General features: G+C 35.8%; 2 protein-coding genes across 3 annotated transcripts in view; one reads left to right on the top strand and one right to left on the bottom strand.

Annotated features, from left to right (window-relative positions):
* Positions 1–1285: 1285 nt before the first annotated feature.
* Fbxo48 (F-box protein 48) lies at positions 1286–7772 on the bottom strand. Its single transcript, XM_015479579.2, has 3 exons — positions 7679–7772; positions 5560–5901; positions 1286–5095 (listed from the first exon to the last, which is right to left on the bottom strand). The coding sequence occupies exons 2-3, from the start codon at positions 5863–5865 to the stop codon at positions 4934–4936; spliced, it is 468 nt and encodes a 155-aa protein (XP_015335065.1). The 5' UTR covers positions 5866–5901; positions 7679–7772; the 3' UTR covers positions 1286–4933.
* Positions 7773–8023: 251 nt separating this feature from the next.
* Positions 8024–19843, top strand: part of Aplf (aprataxin and PNKP like factor) — a 109769-nt gene continuing 97949 nt past the window's right edge. For both annotated transcript variants that reach the window (XM_048804193.1, XM_015479578.2), the window contains exon 1: positions 8024–8297. In XM_048804193.1, coding sequence (XP_048660150.1) covers positions 8202–8297 — 96 coding nt within the window. In that variant the 5' untranslated portion in view covers positions 8024–8201. The remainder of the gene's footprint in view (positions 8298–19843) is intronic.

Here is a 19843-nt window from a genome sequence, read left to right as displayed (position 1 = left end):
CTCCAGTCTGAATGGCAATTACCAAGAATACAAGCAACAATAAGTGTTGGTGAGGATGTGAGGGAAAAGGTACACTCATACATTGCTGGTGGACTGCAAATTGGTGCAGCCAATATGGAAAGCAGTATGGAGATTCCTTGGAAAACTGGGAACAGAACCATCATTTGATCCAGCTATCCCACTCCTTGGCTTATACCCAAAGGACTTAAAAACAGCATACTACAGGGACATAGCCACATCGATGTTTACAGCTTAACAATTCACAATGGCTAAACTGTGGAACCAGCCTAGATACCCTTCAGTAGATGAATGGATAAAGAAAATGTGGTATACACAATGGAATATTATTCAGCAATAAAAGAGAATAAAATCATGGCATTTGCAGGTAAATGGATGAAGTTAGAGAATATATTGCTGAGTGAGTTAGCCAATCCCAAAAAACCAAATGCCAAATGGTTTCTCTGATATAAGGAGGCTGATTCATAGTGAGGTTGGGAGAGGGGGCATGGGAGGATTAGACGAACTGTAGATAGGGCAAAGGGGTGGGAGGAAAAGGGAGTGTGCATGGGGGTAGAAAATACGTTGGAATGATATGGACATCATTACCCTAAGTACATGTATGAAGACACAAATGGTGTGAATATACTTTGTGTACAGAGATATGAAAAACTGTGCTCCATATGTGTAATATGAATTGTAATGCATTCTGCTGTCATAAGAAATTAGAATTAAAAAAATAAAATACTGGGCTGGGGTTGTGGCTCAGTGGCAGAGCACTTGCCTCACACATGTGAGGCACTGGGTTCAATCAGCACCACATAAAAACAACAAAATAAAGATATTGTGTGCATGTATGATTAAAATAATATTAAAAAATAAAATACTAAATCTTTAACTGTAAAAATAAAAAACACTCGAAATTCCTTAACACTCTTTCCAATAATCTTACTTCTTTTACACACTGGGTAAACTTAACACATGACTTTATCTATGAGTATGAGTGCGCCTTCCTTGCATTCTGCTCCACCCACTCACATTCTCAGATGCTAATGGCTTGCTCTGATAAATGCAGGGTTTAAGTCCATAACATACAACTAATCAACAAGTTCCAAAGTTTTCCTTTTGGTATAAACTGTGATCATAGCTTATAACTTATTATTGTTTTAATGCAATAGTAGTATAAAAACCAAACTAAAGTTTATTCATTTAACTTGCAAAGTAATACATAAAATTGATTGAGGTGACCCAGTAACATAAAATAATAAGTGGTACTTTTGAGGCTCAGTTTATTTTCAAGTGTTTATTAAAAAAATAACAAAACACTTCTACTTTTCTCTTACATCTTTATAGAAGAGTAGAACACTTATTCCTTTGGTAGCAATAATATCAAACATCTCCTATGTCTTGAGCATTGTACTTGCAATTCAATGCAATCTTGTCCATTAACAATATAGTAAATTTGTTACTATAACAATGCAGATTTTCAATTACTTACAATAAAGAATTTTATTATTATTTTGAATAGAATTAAAATAAATAAACTATAGAAATAATTTAACAAATCTATGGAGTACTACCATGTGGAATACAAAAGAATAAATTAAAAATGGTCCCTGCCATTAAGAAATTCACAGTCTAAAGAGACAGAAAAAGAAAATATAAAATTTAACATAGTATGACAGCTTTGAGTGTGGTATAAACAAAGAAGTACAGAAACCTTAAAAGGGTCACTTAATCCAGAACAGTAGTAGGTAGGACTGTTTCCAGGCTAAGGTGATGAGTTCTACAAAAGATTTTGCCAAGAAAAGAATTCATGGAGGATCAAAGGAAGAAGTTTATAGATATATCAAACAGCCTGTGCAAAAGGCAGAAAATTGAGGGAATTTACATGTTCAGAGAACTGCATAGCTTGATGTCACTGAACTAAAAAGTTATAGGATGGAATAGTGGTGCGATAAGAGGCTAGTTACAGGTCAGACCACATCATTAGAAACTGTACAAACTTTGCCAGGGAATTTTGACCTTTACCTGAATGCATTGAAGTGTTTAAGTTAGGTCATATGATAATTTGGGGACTTAGAAAGATTATACTGGTGAGGAAAGAACTGGAGGCAGGTATACCAGTTAAGAGGTTATTAAAGTAATCCTAACTTCAGATAAGGATCAGAATTAAGTAATGAAGCAGAGATAAATATGGAGAAGGATTGAAATGCCTAGGTATTAGGATGATAATATCACTAAACCTTGACTTCTGCTTGAACATGGAGAATGTTGGAGAAGAGTAAAATATGGTAACTACTGAACAAAGCCCATCATTCACTGAGGTCTGGGATGAAGAACAATTATTTCTGTGAGAGAATGAGTTCTGATTCAGGTGTCTGGAGCCTACCGGGCAGATCTGATCTGTGTCCTGGGTGTGAACATCATCAGCACCAACGATGGCCATAGTTGATGCTGGAGGAGTGGGTGGGATTATCTAGGATGTTCCTTAAGAAACATCAACATGTAGTAAGTAGCAGAAAGAAAGTAAGTCTTTGAAAGAAACTGAAAACACTGGTTAGAATAAGCAAAGAAAAAATCCAAGAGGTTCTAGCCCCAAACCTAGAAGTTATAAGAACTGAATGTTTATGGGTGTCAAATACTTGAACAACCAAAATGCATTCAATGGATTCATCAATTAAGTCATTTGTAACTTGGATAACAACAGTTTTAATCATGTGGAGTGTAGGTCAGTTTAGAGCAGATTGAGCAATGAATGACTGATGAGGAAGTAAGAGTCAAAGAAGTGTTTTCAGGACATAAAATTAGAAGCACTATGGACAAATCAAGGTTTGATATCTTAAAAACATAGACTTACCTAAACCACAAATATCACCCCCTAGACAAATAAACAAAGGAAATTACATCAGGTAGGGCTTTTAGTGCAAAGGCTGAAACTCAATTTGTATTAGTTTAGGTAAGCAGACAGGGAATGACTAAAACCAGGGTCCCAAATGCAAACAGACCTCTCCTGTAGCTGTTTCTCTTTCCTGTTGTCTCCATATTCTCTTATGATAATCTGTTTTTGCGTGGCAGGGGACCGTTTCAACAGTAAAGAGGAAATGGATTTTTTTCCTCTGACTCATGGAAGAGGGTGGTTTTGGTCATGTTTCTATCCCTAGACTCACACAGAGGTAAAGGAGACAGGACACTGTAAATAACAGCATGGGGAAGAAGTGAGAAGGACAATTTCCCTAATTAGGGTGATCTCTATTAATAGAGGAAGGCAATAGATGGTGAAAGGGTTGGGCAAAGACAAGAGTTCACATCCATTACAAAAGATGATACTACTATATGTGTCCATATGCTATTGTACACAGATACTATTCATAAAATGCTTTAAAGCTTTAATTTTTCCAATAATTTCAAAGTGCTTTCTTATTATCTCTTATTAAATAAAATTAGTAGGGTCTCTTCCTTTCCAATTACATTTTTGTTAAGAAGGCATGGGCAGAAAAGAACACTGCTGGGTCCAGGAATTATGCTCTATGAATAGCATAAGTTGTGGAGAAGACATAGGAAGAGACAGGTTAGCAGTGGCAATCAAAGAATGATTGAACTAATACGCAAATGTTACAGAGAGGTGGTCTTCAGTTCAATGAGGACAAACTGATATTGATCAGAGTTATCCTAGCATACAATAGGACGGTTCTGTCACATAGTGGGGATCCTATAAGAAGTATTTGAACTTGGGTTTGCTGACTGACAGGGTTTGAAGGATGAAATTATTGTACAGCCCTGGAAACTGAACTGCCTGATTTTCAAGGCCTTTTCCAACTCTAAAAAGGTAAGTAGAAGATTATCACTCATTTTCTGCTTGATCCAACAATGGCAATTTGTATAGAGTGTATAGGCTTCTTTCTTTTAGTTGCCTACTGATTAAATTCTAGTTTTCTGGATTCTTATTTTTGTGCCATAGAGAACACTTAAAGAAGAAAACCCCATACCAACTAAAATGTTTTGTAAATACTTTTTAACATGGTGGTGACCTGATTCATAATGAACACTATGATGGAATATTATATCATCTGCTCTTGTGAAAAAGAGAAATAAAAGTTGAAATAAAGGTTCTTTGAAAGTTGTAAACTTTAACAAAGTCAAGTGTCAAGGATTCTTTAGGATAATTTTGATTTTCTTTTAAATATGGAGAAAACAAAAAGGAGCTGAAAGTCCTTTGTCTTTATACCAATGAATAATACACTAGATGGTGCTCTAAGGCCATCAGAAGTTTTACTAGACTATATTGTATAGCAGTTCTGATGGTATTTGTGCTTTGGAAACTTTCCACACATTTTCAGCCACTGAGAATAATCTCAGGTTTGTAGGAAAGTAATGGAAATCTTAATCTGATGAGCTTTAGCCCTAAAATCAGACTGATTTTAAACTAAACCACAGGTTTAACATTTAACAATTTGATAATTCAATTTGATTCCACTGGAATGGAAAATTTAAAGTTATTGAAATGTGAGTTTATTATGCATTTAAATATATTGCTATTATTTTCATGTAGTCCTCCCATGAGTTTATTTATGTCTGTTGTTTAAGTTAGTTTTTTCAAGTTGCTTCCTAAATTTTTGAATTATCATTAAACAGAAAACACAAATACCAAACTCTTAACATTTAAAGTCTTACTAAATACCAACACAAGTACATTAAACAATACATTTGAAATCATTCTATCAGTATATTATTTCTTACATAAAACAGTTCATGATTTTTTCACATTACAATAAAAGCAAAAAAATATTTTTTACTAAAGTGTAAAACAAAAATAAAGTTTTACTTTTAAATGTTAAATATTAAAAAGGTAGATAAAAAATATCAACAGAACTTTTGTAAGTACAGACATTTTGAAATTTCAAAGTCACAAGATCTGACTGTAGTTTTTTTCTACTTATCTTTCCAGTTCTGCTTCTAGAATTTCTCCCCACGTATCTGCATCCATCGGGCACATAATTTTTTCTGGGAGGCTAATGGGAGAACGTATGTTGCTGTATCTGCCACTTAGCCATTCATGCTTTACTTTACTCTTCTGGTAATTCCTTAGTAGTATTACCTGAAAGGGGTAAACCATCATCGTTCAAAAAGAATGTAGGAAGTGGTTGGTTAGTGAATTTGTTCAGACTAGAGAAGCTGACTCACAGGGCTGAGAATATTAGGTTCTTACATTGATATACACATGTTAATACATTCATGTATATGCACATGAATGTGTGCATGTGTTTATGTATATGTGTGTACACAGAGACTGAGCCACAGAGTTTACTGGACGTTTTGGATAAGGGGACTGAAATGGCTAACAGGAAAGTTCCTGAATTTAGGATTTGAAAATATGAAAGGGTGAATGGGAGATAGTGTGGAGTCAGTGTATTTAGCAGGAAAATAATAATAACTCAACTTTAACTCATTTCCCAAAGTCCTCACACTCTGTACATTATTCTGGATATGTAATCCTACCATTTCCAAACCCACCACCATAATACTGTCAAAAGCACTGTGAACAGGAAAGGGTAAACTTACCCTCCAGGAATAACCACTTTCTAGGTCGTCATCTATTTCTCTTTGGCACACAGCTCTTACAGTCAAGCAGTGGGGCTTCCATAAAGAGTCACTGTTTCTTATTGTGTAATTCCAGCTCCTACATGTCACAGAAGCTCTGCACAAACTCTGAATGTCCAGCTGACTGAAAATTTTAAAAGTGACTTCTAGAGGCAGCAGTTCAACAAAGTTATTTTGACTCTCGTTTATTGCCTTCTCAGCATCCACAGAATTCAATTCTATGTCAGAAACTCTCAAATTATTGTTTCCCTTGGAATTTTTCTGCATAGCGTGATGTTTTAATAAATTACCTTCATTTGTAACCTAAAAGGCAAAGTTTAAACATATTCAGTCTCTTCAGATAAGACTACAAATCCTACTCAGAATGAGATACCTTTTGGGGTATGATTAAAGAATTTTAACTCTTCTTTACTTAAGCTTCTGAATCTGTAAAATAGTGCCAATGCTGCTTTTCATGTGGTTCACAAAGATTGACAGGGATAATTTATAAAATAGCCTCACATCTGAATTACACATGGGAGGCACTCAACATTTTGGTTACCTTCTTTATGGAATATTCTTAATAATGGGGTTGTTTCTAAATGTTTTGTTTTGTTTGTTTTTTTTTGTTTGTTGTTTTGTTCTCAAAGAACACTGTCCAAAAGGGAAATGATTCTCCATGTCAGACCATATTTATTGAGTTTATAATTACCGAGAGAACACATTCAAGTATTTACTAAAAGTACTTTTAAAAATGAGTATGCGTCAATTCTATCAAACCCAAGTAAGAATACTTGTTTGTAAGAACTGATGTCTTGACATTAAGTTCTTCATCTATAATTTGTGACTTAATCATAAGAAAGATTCTTTTTAGTAATTCATATAAGAATTGTTTGTCTATTTGCACCTAGTGGGTAGGGGCTCAATTTGACACAAATACTAAAGGAAATGGACTAGAGAATGAGATCCTGGTCATAATGACACAAAGTCTCAAATATTTAATTCAAACTAGTGTTTAAGAGATGGCCTCTTAAAGATATCCTACTGGTATAGTTAATTATGAGCTAAGTATAATAGTATCTAAGGCATCAAGCAAGTGAGCAATAACTATAAACAATGTTTATAATTCAGCCAGCTGGATTATGTGACTACAGATTTAAAGGTTCTGAAATCGCTATTCTTGAGCTACCTTCACATATAAAGACAGCTTGTATTTACTTAAAATCAGTTTAGAACGTTTTGAACTTCATTTTAAAATGGGCTTCAGGGTATAGTAGAAGGGGTTCAAGATACAACGGAATGCTTCTTTTAGCTCAGCTAATAGCAATTGCCCTATTCAAGTGTGCTATACAGTAATGTTTCTGGACTTGCCCAGACCACAGTGGCTCCCATACTTTAGGTTGTTAATGATACAAATTACTTGTAGTGGTTAGAATTGTAACCCCTGTGTTCAGGAAAGGACTTTGTCTTGAGGTTTTGGGGAAGTCAGAAAACTGACAAAACAAGACGATGAGTCATGAGCAATGAATCTTCGCACATTCTCCCCTCCTACCATCCAAACAAACCAAAGCCAAACCACCATGTTTTTGAAAAGAATCTCATATTAGGAGGATGTTACACTGCATTTAAATGTTCTCACTGGGGAATAAAACGCTTCCTCCCATCAGAATTCCACTGGAGGAGGAGGAAGGTTTTTGAAATTGACAGTCGGGAGTGCCTTGACCAGGTTCCTAAAATCTCTCTATGAATCTTTCTTCAAGTTCAGTTTTGACTAGTTGCCTAGAAAACTACTTCTTTTCTGTCTTTCATGAATCAAGCTTTTCAGTTTGGTAGGACGTCGGGCTCAGACTAGCTCTCGGAGAGCCTCCATCCTTCGGGAACCCACGGTCGGGACCTCGGGTCTCATCCTAGTCACCCTCCTGTGTGCTCTGGGTGAGCTGCAGCTGCCCGAAACCCAAGAACACCTGGCACTGACAAATGAACAACTGTCAAAACTGTCACCTCGATTCCAAGCCACTGAAGGAAGGCTTGGTTTGCGCATGGGTCGTGCCCCAGAGCGCGCAGGCCTATAGGTCCGCGAAGGGAAGACCCTCCTACTTACTGGGCAGCGATGGATTCTCCTACAGCAATTTAAATCCTCCGGGATTCGAATCCTTCCCCATCATCCTTCACGTCCCGCCCACTCTAGCCCCGCCCTGCCGACTCAAATTCGCACAGGCGCAGAGGCGCGCGCATTGCCTCCTGGGATTGGTAGTTTTTCTATGTCGTCTCAGCTCTTGAACGAAGGCAAAGGAAGGCGCTAAGGACTACAAGGCCCGGCGTCCTCCAAACCCGGTGGGCGGTGAGAATGGATGGGGGTGTAGGGAAGCCGGGTTTTTTAAACAATAATTCGTAAGACCTGAAGGGGGAATCCCCGATTGCGTCACTCGTTTGGGTGGAGGGCGGGACTCCGGAAGTGGCGCTGGGGCCCCTGCCCCTCAAGGAGTGAGCTCTCCCGAGCTGAGTCTTTGCTCCCCCTCCCCCTCTGTTTCCCAGGGGCCTGGGCATGCCCCGCGCGTGTCTGTGGAAGGCGGAAACGGCTGCAGGGGCCCGTGTTCTTGCGAAGGGACCTAACTAAGCCCGCCATGTCTGGGGGCTTCGAGCTGCGGCCGCTGGGCGACGGCCCCCGGGTGGCCCTGGCGCCCGGGGAGACGGTGATCGGTCGCGGGCCGCTGCTGGGAGTAAGTGTGGGCGGGGGCTTGGCGGACCTGGAGAGCCTTGTGAGGTTCTTGCTGGCTCTTGAGGCCTTAAGTCCTGGCTCCATTCCTCACAAGTCCTGCCTGACTGGATTTTGGAAGTTTGAGGCAACATGTTTTTCAGTCAACTCACAAACATTTCTTTGTGTTGTCTTTAAAAGCACAGACTGTATTAACCATCATTATCATTTTATCCAGGGGGTTGGCAAACTAGGGCTGTGAGTTGTTGTATCGACCATGAACTAAGAATAGTTTTTCAGTTTAAAAATGTGAAATTGGCTAATAGTTACTCCAAGGGTTGAGGATATTGTATCTTGGCTTGCAAAGCCTAAAATACTTACAGTAGAATCTGGCCCTAAAAAGGTTTGTCAACAGTGAAATTATCTCACCTGAGTTAATTTCTTTTCAGCTCTGGCTTTGTGGGTCTTTCTTTTATTATAATAACTTTTTTTTTTTTTTTTAGTAATCTCAATAGCTAATTCTTAAGTAGTATGTGGTGTAGTGTTCCAGCCATTGACCTACAGAAACTTTATTTTTAATTTTTTTTATTGATACTGGAGATTGAATCCAGCCATGTGTAACCACTGAGCCACATCCCCAGCCCTTTTCTGTTTTGTTTTTTTTTTAATATTGAGACAGGGTCTCACTAAATTGCTTAGGGACTCACTAAGTTGCAGAAGCTGACTTTAAACTTGTGATCCTCCTGAGTCACTGGGATTACAGGATTGTGCCACCATGCCTGACTAGGAGACTTTATATATACCATTCGATTTAATCCTTTCAAGACCCTGTGAATCAGGTGGTTTTATTATCTTTATTACGAAATTTGAACAATAAATTGAACAATATATTGCCACTAAGATATATGTTTATTCTCTTTGTTACAATAAAGAGAAAAGCTTCAGATTACATTATGGAATTCTAAAAATGCCTTCCTGAGCACATATCTGCCCCCTCCTCGCCCGCATTTAACACTTCTTGTGTATTGCCCAGTTTGTGTAGAGCATTTTGCAGACCTTAGTACTGCTGGGGCAAACAAAGCTAAGTGGGGCATGGGTCCCTGCCTTGTAGGAGTTCTCTCTTGTATTGATATGTGGCAGCCAATACCACCGAGTAAGGAATGTTGACTGTTACCCTGGTTAACTTACAGTGTCTTAATGGACCATTGGTTACTTACAGCTCCTCTGGGAAAAAAAGGTTGTCTTGTGGAAGTTGGTTCCAACGGGGTGTGTGTGTGTGCTTGTGTGTGTGCATGTGTGTAATTGTAGTAAGGTTATTGAGTTCAGTACTATATATTTTTCCTGGGCAAGTAATTATTTAAATGTTACATAACACCTTGTTACTTTTCAACATAGTGTGTTAGCCTATTAAACATTTGAAGGTGGAACCTAGGAATGTTTTTTGGCTTTGCTTGTTTCTTTTAAATATCAAGGTTAGAAACTCAATGTAGTATGTGCTTTTAGTAATCATATGTCTGGACTAACAAGTTTTTACCTTGCTTAAGGAGTTGTGTCACCAATACAGAGTACTGTGGGACTGGTTAAAAGATGGATGGATTTTTGGCTTGTGTTTTATAAATATGGCAGCAGGCTGCATACCCTGGCACATTATAAGCCTTCAATACACGATCTCTTTATTTTTGTATCTCAGCTTCTTACTTTTTCTTGCCTTCAAAAAGAGTCCCAATGTGATACAGAATGTAAAAAGAATATCTTTGAATTTTGAAGTGAATTTGAACATTGTAAAGAAGCAGTGCTACCAATTACTAAAGCTTAAGTAGCAACATTTGTAATAATTATGTGTTAATTAGTTTTGCTGTTGTATTGATTAATAATTTACTAAATTCAGAAAATAGTTGATAAGTATATAAGAAGGAGTGTAGAAACAAAAAGAAGGTGAAATAAATCATTGCTGTCAAGAAATTTCTAGGTTAGAGGTATGATACATAAGCAGATAGGTAAGCAGGGTAAATCCTTAAATGGGGACTGGAGCCAAGCATGCATTTTTAAGTGAGTAAAGTGGGAAGAGTAAGAAAAGCAATATAGGAACAATAATAAATGATAACACCTTGCCTCAGGGTTGAGGCCACAAAGAGAGGGATCTCATTGTAGTTCCTGCTTTTTGCCCCAATCTGGTTATAGTGTGATATTGTTTTTACAGAGTAGTAAGCCATCTGGATTTTAGATATTATCCCCCCTAATTTTAAAAAGATCACCTTTAATTAATTTTTTTCAACACCATGAATCAAACAGAATTATGTTACTCGGTACAGAGAAGTATAGAAGATGCTTGTGGTTAAGATGAAGGATCAGGATAAGCTTCATGAACTCAGTGACATACTGAGTTGGACTTTGAAGTGTTAGAACAGTTGTAATTTGGTGTGTAGAAAGTGGTGGTAGGGATGGAAGGGCCCATCAGCCTGACTGAATATATGAGTTAAGGCTCTAAGATTTGAAAGTGTATGGCATATTGGATAATTGAGTAAATACTGACTAGACTCTCTGTATGTCAATGATTCTGTTTAACAAACATTACTTTTTTAAAATGTTAATTTTAGAAAAGAACTTTAAAAAATTTTTTTAGTTGTAGGTGGACACGACGATATCTTTATTTCATTTTTATGTGGTGCTGCTGAGGATTGAACCCAGTGCCTCGTGTGTACCAGTCCAGTGCACCCTACCACTGAGCCCCAGCCCCAGTTCTTAGAAAAGAACTTTTTATTGAATAGTTTTAAGTTCATAGCAAAACTGAATAAAAAGTACAGAATTCTCATATGGTCCCCCATCCTTTCCCTGCTATCAACAATCTCACACCAATGTGGTACATATTACAATTGTTCAATCTACATTGACACACCCGCATCTCCCAAAGTGCATAGTGTGCGCTAGGATTTACTCCTGAGATTGTGTATTCGATGGGTTCTGACTAACGTGTAATGACATGTATTCATAATTGCAGTAATGTGCAGAAGAGTTGCAGTGCCCTAAAAATCCTCTGTGTTTCTGCCTATTTATTCCTCCTTCCCCTGAACTCCTGGCATCCACTGAACTTTCTACTGCCTCTACTACAGTTTTGCTTTTTCTTGAATGTCATATTTTTAGAATTGTATAGTATGTAGCTTTTTCAGATTTCACTTAATTATATGTATTTAAATTTCCTCCATGTCTTTTTCAAAGCTTGATGACTCATTTCTTTTGAATGATGAATTATATTTTATTGTTTGAATGTATTACAGTTTATTCCTTCGCCTACCAAAGGACATCTTGGTTGCGTCTGAATTTTGCAATTAGGGATAAACCTGATATAAACATCCATGTAGAAGTTTTTGTATAGTCATGTTTTTAATTTATTTGGGTAGATACTAAAGAGCACAATTGCTAGATTATGTTGCAGGACTGTATTAAGTTTTGTAAGGAATTGCTGAACTGTCTTTTTAAACTGGCTGTGTTGTTTGCATTCTTACCAGCAAAGAATGAGAGTTTCTATTGTTCCAGGTGTTTATATTGTGGCCATTCTAACAGATGTATAAGGAATTGCTTTGCATAACATCAGTGACTCCAAATCTTCCCTTCCTGTTTCCTACTCACCTGGAATGTACTATCTACTCACATGTCTCTATACTTTTGTATGAATTTCTTTCTCTGGAAATGTGATTTTGTAGATAGTGTCTTATGTCTGTATTTTTTAAAATTCTGAAGGTGATTCTGTTGCAAAGCTAGAGTTGAAAACTACTTCTAGACATGCTAAATAAAATGATTGACACAAATCTTTAAGAGGTCTCTGCTGAATTGAACTGAATAAGAAAAGTAATGTAACTTTTCAGAAGCATACATTTTCCTAAGCTCCAAGTGGGGATTTAAATCCAGTTTCATCTTCCTAAGCTCTACTTATGTTTTCACTTACTATCACAATGTATTAATGATGAGGATGATGTTCTTATACTTATATGGCATTCACTATGCACGTAGTATCGTAAGGTAAATAGGTTGGGTGAGTAGAAATTTAATGGTATCAAGTCAGGCAGTTCTATTATATTGGCTAACAATTCAACAAGCTTGAAGTAGTGTATCTCAAAAAGCATTGGATTTTAGTTTTTAAAATCAAAATTATCCACATTTGGTCACTGTTGTGGATAAAATAATTGTTTATGAATTAGCCCGATAGTCTGCCATTTACACCATTATTCTTATGGGAAAGTACGTTCACAAGTCCAAAGAATATTTCACATCTAGTATATTAGTAACCTTTCAAGAGAGCTTGTTAACACCTTTGAATCTTTTAATGGAAAGCTTCAGGCCAAAATTGAGTCCATTTCTTTAAACTTTCTCTATCTTAACATCTTAAGATGTTATCTTAAATCGGGCTTTGGTACATTGTAAGAACAGTAATGTTAAACATAATCAACTAACTTGCTCTGCTGTGGAATAAGACCAACTTCTCATCAAATGTTATGGTAGAGTCTCAGTGGTAATGACTGAACTCTGGAGTGCATGCTGGGACTGACGCTGGGAAGCTCCATATATAAGAACATTGATTGGTATATAGAAAGATTTTTTTTTTTGCAATAATTGGTCTGCATTCAATTTCAGTCTTAAGTTTGCATTTTTAATGCTGGAGACACAATAAACACGAAAGTATTGAGAAAACATCTTACGAAAATTATGCCTAAAATAGATCCCATATTTCTCCCTTAGTTTATGAATTTTCCCATAATACTGGTTCAAATTCGATTTTAAATGATTTTTAGTTTACTATAAAAATTTGAATTTGCTTATTGTTAAATTTGTCTATTGTGGATAGATTAAACTAGATACCCTTAATTATAAAGTATTGTATAATATAATTTTTATTATCTTAGTCCTTAGTATATCATATGGTTCATATTGAAAAGAAACATATCTTGTCTATTTGGCTGTACTTATGTGTATAGGAACCATGCTAAATGGTAATGTTAGTTATTGGAATGGGCTTCTTTTGCTCAATTCAAGATAGAAATAAAAAATGCAAAGTATAGCTTTTTTTGTACCAAGCTCATTTTGATGTTAACTAGCTCTTAGTATTAACACCTCCCTGCTCTTAGTGTTACATACAGGCCCATCCTGGGGTTCTTTTGCTTAGCTTGAGATAGAAACCATGAAGACGCAAACATGAACATGGCTTTGCTGGTGCTCATGCTCCATCACAAAGAAGACTGTGTCCCCAAACTGCTTGCTGAGAATATTAGCAGAAAAGTTTATATAGACAAAGAAAAAAGAAAAAAATACTGGCTTACACAAGCTAATAGCTGTTACAAACAGTTACAGAATTTCTTTACACATCTAGTCAGTTCTTTGTTGGCTGCACCAGGGCTTGCACATGAACAAGGCAATCAATGTGTCTGCCTTGGATTTGTCTGCACTTGCTTCACAAAAGATGATATAGGTGCTTTCTACTGCTGCCCCAGGAAGATCAGATATTGGTCAAATTAAGGCATATTGTACATGTAAGGCTGCTGGAAAGCTTTGGGAAGAAGTTAGCAGCTCGTGAACTTGGTCTGTTGTGGAAACAATTCTTGGATTCAGGGCTCTCCTTTCCCTGTCTCAGGAAATTGAAATCATGAAATATTTCTGCTTATGGTTTTTAGAAATTTTTCTAGGAAAACATTATAAGAAAAATGAACTGATGTTGGTTTTTTCAGTAAATATTATATTTATTTTCAGTAAATATTATATAAAATGAAATGAAAGTTACCATTGTGTTCTGTTTCAGAATCCAGTAGTTTTCTGATTTTACTCCATCTAGGTTTGATTTTACTTTGAGAATTTTGAGATCAGTAGTTAAAACAGGTCAGATTCTGAATACTTAGGCATTTCTGTTAGTAGTATAAGAAAAATCTCCATTTTGTTTGACTTCATAAATGCTAAAAATAAATATTTGGCAACAACCAAATCACAATTCGATTTTTATGTTTTCATATTTTTATCTTTTCTTCTGGCACCATGTTTACATCTTAATAATAGAAAAAGAACTTGTACAAATACTATAATGAATAAAACATTCAATTCAGAACCAGGAAACAAAGGTTAGGTATCCATATGGTATCAATATTTTGTATTGATACAAAAGTGATATAAGAACAGAGAGCCTTGAATATGTTATTAGATATCTAGATCATTATAACAGTTGTTGGAGTAATGTGTATTAATCACAATTGCTTTTGACTGCAAGTACCAGAGATGTGAGAAACAGAATTTAAGCAAACAAGAGATTGATTTTTCTTCTGTAATATATATGAGTGTATACATACTTTAAAAAAAATTTTTTTGTAGTTGCGTATGGACAGCATGCATTTATTTTATTTGTATGCGGTGCTGAGGATTGAACCCAGTGCCTCACACATGATTGGCAAGCACTCTGTCACTGAACTATAGCCACAGCTTTGCATACATGCTTTTATTTCTTCTGAACACAGTTGAAAGTACATTGCATACATGGTGGCACTTAATTGCTAAATACATTAACCTGTATCACTTAAGAATAAGGATATTTATAGATAACTATATATTGTAAGAATTTATTACTAAGCAGTACATTGTAATGTTTCATATTTAGTTCTGCCCAGTATTTCCAATAATATTCTTTTTAGCATTTCAAAAAATTCAAGATCCAGTTAAATAGTATGTCCTTTAATCTAGAATATTTCTCTTGCTTTTCTCCTTTTTAAAAATTTGTTCTTTTTAGTTATACATGACAATAGAATATATTTTGATATACATACATGGAGTGTAACCATTCTTGTGGTTGTACATGATGTGGAGTTACACTGGTTGTGTATTTGTATATATGAACATAAGAAAGTTATATCTGATTCATTCTACTGTCTTTCCCATTCCCATTCCTCTTCCCTTCCCCCAATTCCCCCTATCCAATTTGGTGAACCTCCACTCCCACCCCTCCCAGCCTATTGTGAGTCATCATCCACATAACAGAACATTCAGTGTTTGTTTTTTGGGGGGATTGACTTATTTCATTTAGCATGATAGTCTCCAGTTTACTGGCAGATGCTATAATTTCATTTTTTTTATGGCTGAGTGTACATGTACCAAATTTTCTTTATTCATTCATCTGTTGAAGGGCACCTAGGTTGGTTTCATAGCTTAACTATTGTGAATTGAGCTTCTATGAACACTGATGTGGCTGCATGACAATAGTATGCTGATTTTAAGTCCTTTGGGTATATGTCCAGGAGTTGGGTCAAATGGTGGTTCCATTCCAAGTTTTATGAGTAATCCCCATACTGCTTTCCATAGTCGTTATACCATTTTGCAGTCCCACCAGCAATGTATGAGTGTACCTTTTCCCCCCACATCCTTGCCAACATTTATTGTTACTTGTATTCTTGATAATTGCCATTCTCACTGGAACAAGATGAAATCTCAGTGTTGTTTTAATTTGCATTTCTCTAATTGCTAGTGATGTTGAATATTTTTTCACATTTGTTGACCATTCCTATTTCTTCTTCTGTGAAGTATCCAGTTCCTTGCCTATTTATTGATTGGATTATTATTATTATTATTTTGCTACTAAGTTTTTAAAATTCTTTATATATCCTGGAGATTAATGCTCTATCTGAGGTACAGGTGAAAGATTCTCTCCCATTCTGTAGTCTCTTGTTATGTTCTTGATTGTTTCCTTTGCTGTGAAGAAGTTTGAATCCATCCCATTTATTGACTCTTGATTTTAATTTTTGTGCTTTAGGAGTCTTGTTGAGGAATTTGGTACCTAAACCAACATGGTGGAGATTTGGGCCTACCTTTTCTTCTAATAGGTGCAGGGTTTCTGTTCTAGTGCCTAAGTCCACTAGACTTGATCTACTCTTTAAGTTGAATTTTGTGCAGGGTGAGAAATAGTGGTTTAATTTCATTTTGTTACATATGGATTTCCAGTTTTTCCAGCACCATTTGTTGAAGAGGCTATCTTTTCTCCAATGAATGTTTACAGTGCCTTTTTCTAGTATGAGATAACTGTATTTATGTGGGTTTGTGTCTGTGTCTTCTATTCTGTACCAGTAGTCTGCACGTTTGTTTTGGTGCTAATACCATGCTATACTATGTCTCTGTTAGTATAGCTTAATTTCTGGTATTGTGATGCCTCCTGCTTTACTTTTCTTGCTAAGGATTGCTTTAGCTATTTTGGGTCTCTTATTTTTCCAAAGGGATTTCATGACTGTTTTTTCTACTTCTATGAAGAATGTCATCGGAAACTTAATAGGAATTGCATTAAATCTGTATAGCACTTTTGTTAGTGTGGCCATTTTGACAATATTAATTCTGTCTATCCAAGAACATGGAAGATCTTTTCATCTTCTAATGTCTTCTTCAATTTCTTTCTTTAGTGTTCTGTAGTTTTCATTGTAGAGGTCTTTTGCCTCTTTTATTAGATCGATTCCCAAATATTTTATTTTCTTTGAGGCTATTGTGAATGGGATAGTTTTCAGTTGATTTATCACTGATATGCAACTTATTTATGAGTGTCAATCTTATATCCATAGACTTTGCTGAATTTATGTATGAGTTCTAGAAGTTTTCTGGTAGAGTTTTTGGGTCTTCTAAATTTAGAACCATGTCATCAGCAAAAAGGGATGGTTTAGAGTTCTTCTTTTCCTATTCATATCCCTTTAATTTCTTTCTTCTAATTGCTCTGGCTAGAGTTTCTAGGATTGAATAGAAGTGGTGAAAGAGGGCATCCCTATCTTGTTCCAGTTTTTAGAGGGAATGTATTCAATTTTTCTCCATTTAGAATGATGTTGGCCTTGAGTTTATCATATGCATCTTTTACAATGTTGAGGTATATTCCTACTTTCCCTAGTTTTCTAGTGTTTTAACTGAATGGATATGTATTTTGTCAAATGCTTTTTTTTTGCATCTATTAGATAATAATGTGATTATTATCTTTAAAATCTATTGATGTGATGAATTATGTTTATTGATTTCCATATGTTGAACCAACCTTGCCTCCTTGAGATGAACCCCACTTGATTATGTTTAAATATGTTCTTGTATGTGATTTACCAGTATTTTATTAATAATTTTTGCATCTGTGTTCATCAGGGATATTGGTCTGAAATTTTCTTGATGCATCCTGGTCTGGTTTTGGTATTAGAGTGATAATAGCTTTATAGAATGAGTTTGGCAGGTTTCTTTCCATTTATATTTTATGGAATAATTGGAGGAAGATTGGTGTTAGCTCTTCTTTGAAGGTCTAGTAGAACTCAGTTGAGAGTCTGTCTGGTCCAGGATTTTTCTTTCTTGGTAAGCTTTTGATGGCATCTTCAATTTCATTGCTTAAAATTGATCTGTTTAAATTTTCTGTGTCTTCTTGATTCAATTTTGGTAGGTCATATGTGTCTAGAATTTGTCCATGTCTTCAAGATTTTCTATTTTATTAGAGTATAAATTTTCAAAATAGTTGGATTATCATCTGTATTTCAGTAGTGTCCCTTGTGATATTTCCTTTTGAAGGATATGGAAAATAGGCCACAGGGAACTCCCCTTATCTATAACTGTTCCCCTGCCTACCCTCGTGCCATGTGTATGGAGAGATATCTGTGGTAAATTGGAGCTTTTGTCATTGCAGTGTTATAAAATAGAAGCCTAGGCCTCAGCTAGAGGGAAGGAAGGAAGGGAAAATAGGGAAGAGCACAGAAGGGACTTACACCTGGTTCCCACCTATAGCTGAACCAGCTGTCCCTAGTACAGTAGGCCCTATGAAACTTTCCTTATAGCTGTTTGCCTGCCTGCGCTCCTGCCCTTCCCTGAATGAGCCTACCATCAAAATTCCTTCATCACCTGACCCTGCTAAACCCTATAAAACTCAGACTCTTGTTGTAATCATTTTCCCCTTGAAAATGAGGCCCTCCGTTGCTTAATAAAGCACCACTGATTCATGGAAGTCTGTCTTTGCTTCTTTTCTTTTGGTATTCTCTTTCATTTGCTCTCACCTTATTGTTTTTTTTTTTTTCATGAATTTTAGTAATTTGAGTCTTCTCTCTTTCTGTTAGGTTGGCTAAGGCTTATTAATTTTATTGATTTTTTTTCAAAGAAACCAATTTTCTGTTTTGTCGATTTTTTTGGATTGTTTCTTTTATTTCAGTTTCATCTCTTAATTATTTCCTGTCTTCTGCTTTTTGTGTTGATTTCTTCTTTTTCTAGGGCTTTGAGAAGTACTATAAGATTATTTGTTGACTTTCTATTCTTTTAATGAATGAGCTCAATGCAATGAAATTTCCTCTTATAATTGCCTTCATAGTGTCCTAAAGATTTTGATATGTTGTATCTTTATTCTCATTTACCTCTGTCTTTTTTAATTTCATCCCTGATTTCTTCTGCTATCTATTTGTCATAAATAGTATTTTATTTAGTCTCCAGTTAGAGTAGGTTCTATTTTTTATTTTATCATTGATTTCTAATTTCATTCCATTATGATCTGTTAGGATGCAAAGTAGTATTATTTTTTGTATTTGATAAGAGTTTCTTTGTGGCCTAAGATATAGTCTGTTTTAGAGAAGGATCCATGTGCTGTTGAGAAAAAAGTGTATTCAGTCATTGATGGATGAAATATTCTATATGTTTGTTAAGTCTAAATTATTATTATTGTATTTTTTAGTTCTCTAGCTTCTTTATTTAGTTTTTGTTTGGAGGATCTATCCAGTGGTGATAGAGGTATGGTAAAGTCACCCAGTATTATTGTGTTGTGATCTGTTTGCTTCATGAAATTGAGAAGGGTTTGTTTGATGTACATAGATGCTCTATTGGGGGCATAATAATTATGATTGTTATGTCTTTTTGATGTATAATTCCCTCAAGCAGTATGAAATGTCCTTCTTTGTTTCTTCTGATTGACTTTGGCTTGGTGTCCACTTTATGTGATATGAGGATGGAAATCCCTGCTTGTTTAGAGATCTATGTGAATGATATGTTTTTTCCCCGTCCTTTTACCTTCAGTTTGTGGATGTCTTTGCATATGAGTCTCTTGGAGACAGCCTATTGTTGGGTCTCATTTTTTTTTTTTTAATTTTTTTTTAATATTTATTTTTTAGTATTTGGCAGACACAACATCTTTGTTTGTATGTGGTGCTGAGGATCGAACCCTGGCCGCACGCATGCCAGGCGAGCGCGCTACCGTTTGAGCCACATCCTCAGCCCGGGTCTCATTTTTTAATCCAATCTGCCATTCTATGTCTTTTGATTCATAAGTTTAGGTCATTTAAAGTCAATGTTATCATTGAGATACAATTTAAAATTTTTTTTTGTTGTAGTTGGACACAATACCTTTATTTATTTATTTAAAAATATTTTTTGTAGCTATAGATAGATACAATATCTTTATTTTATATATTTATCTTTATATGGTGCTGAGGATTGAACCCAGGGCCTCACATGTGCTAGTTAAGTGCTATAACCCCAGCCCCTTATTTATTTATTTTTGTGTGGTGCTGAGGATCATGTGGCTTGCATTTGTTAGGCGAGTGCTCTACTGCTGAGCCACAACCC

This window comes from Marmota marmota, unplaced genomic scaffold (assembly GCF_001458135.2).
Source record: "Marmota marmota marmota unplaced genomic scaffold, marMar, whole genome shotgun sequence".
NCBI classification, from domain to species: domain Eukaryota; kingdom Metazoa; phylum Chordata; class Mammalia; order Rodentia; family Sciuridae; genus Marmota; species Marmota marmota.
The sequence above is the reverse complement of the archived record's forward strand: the minus strand, read 5'-3'. Positions and strand labels throughout refer to the sequence as shown.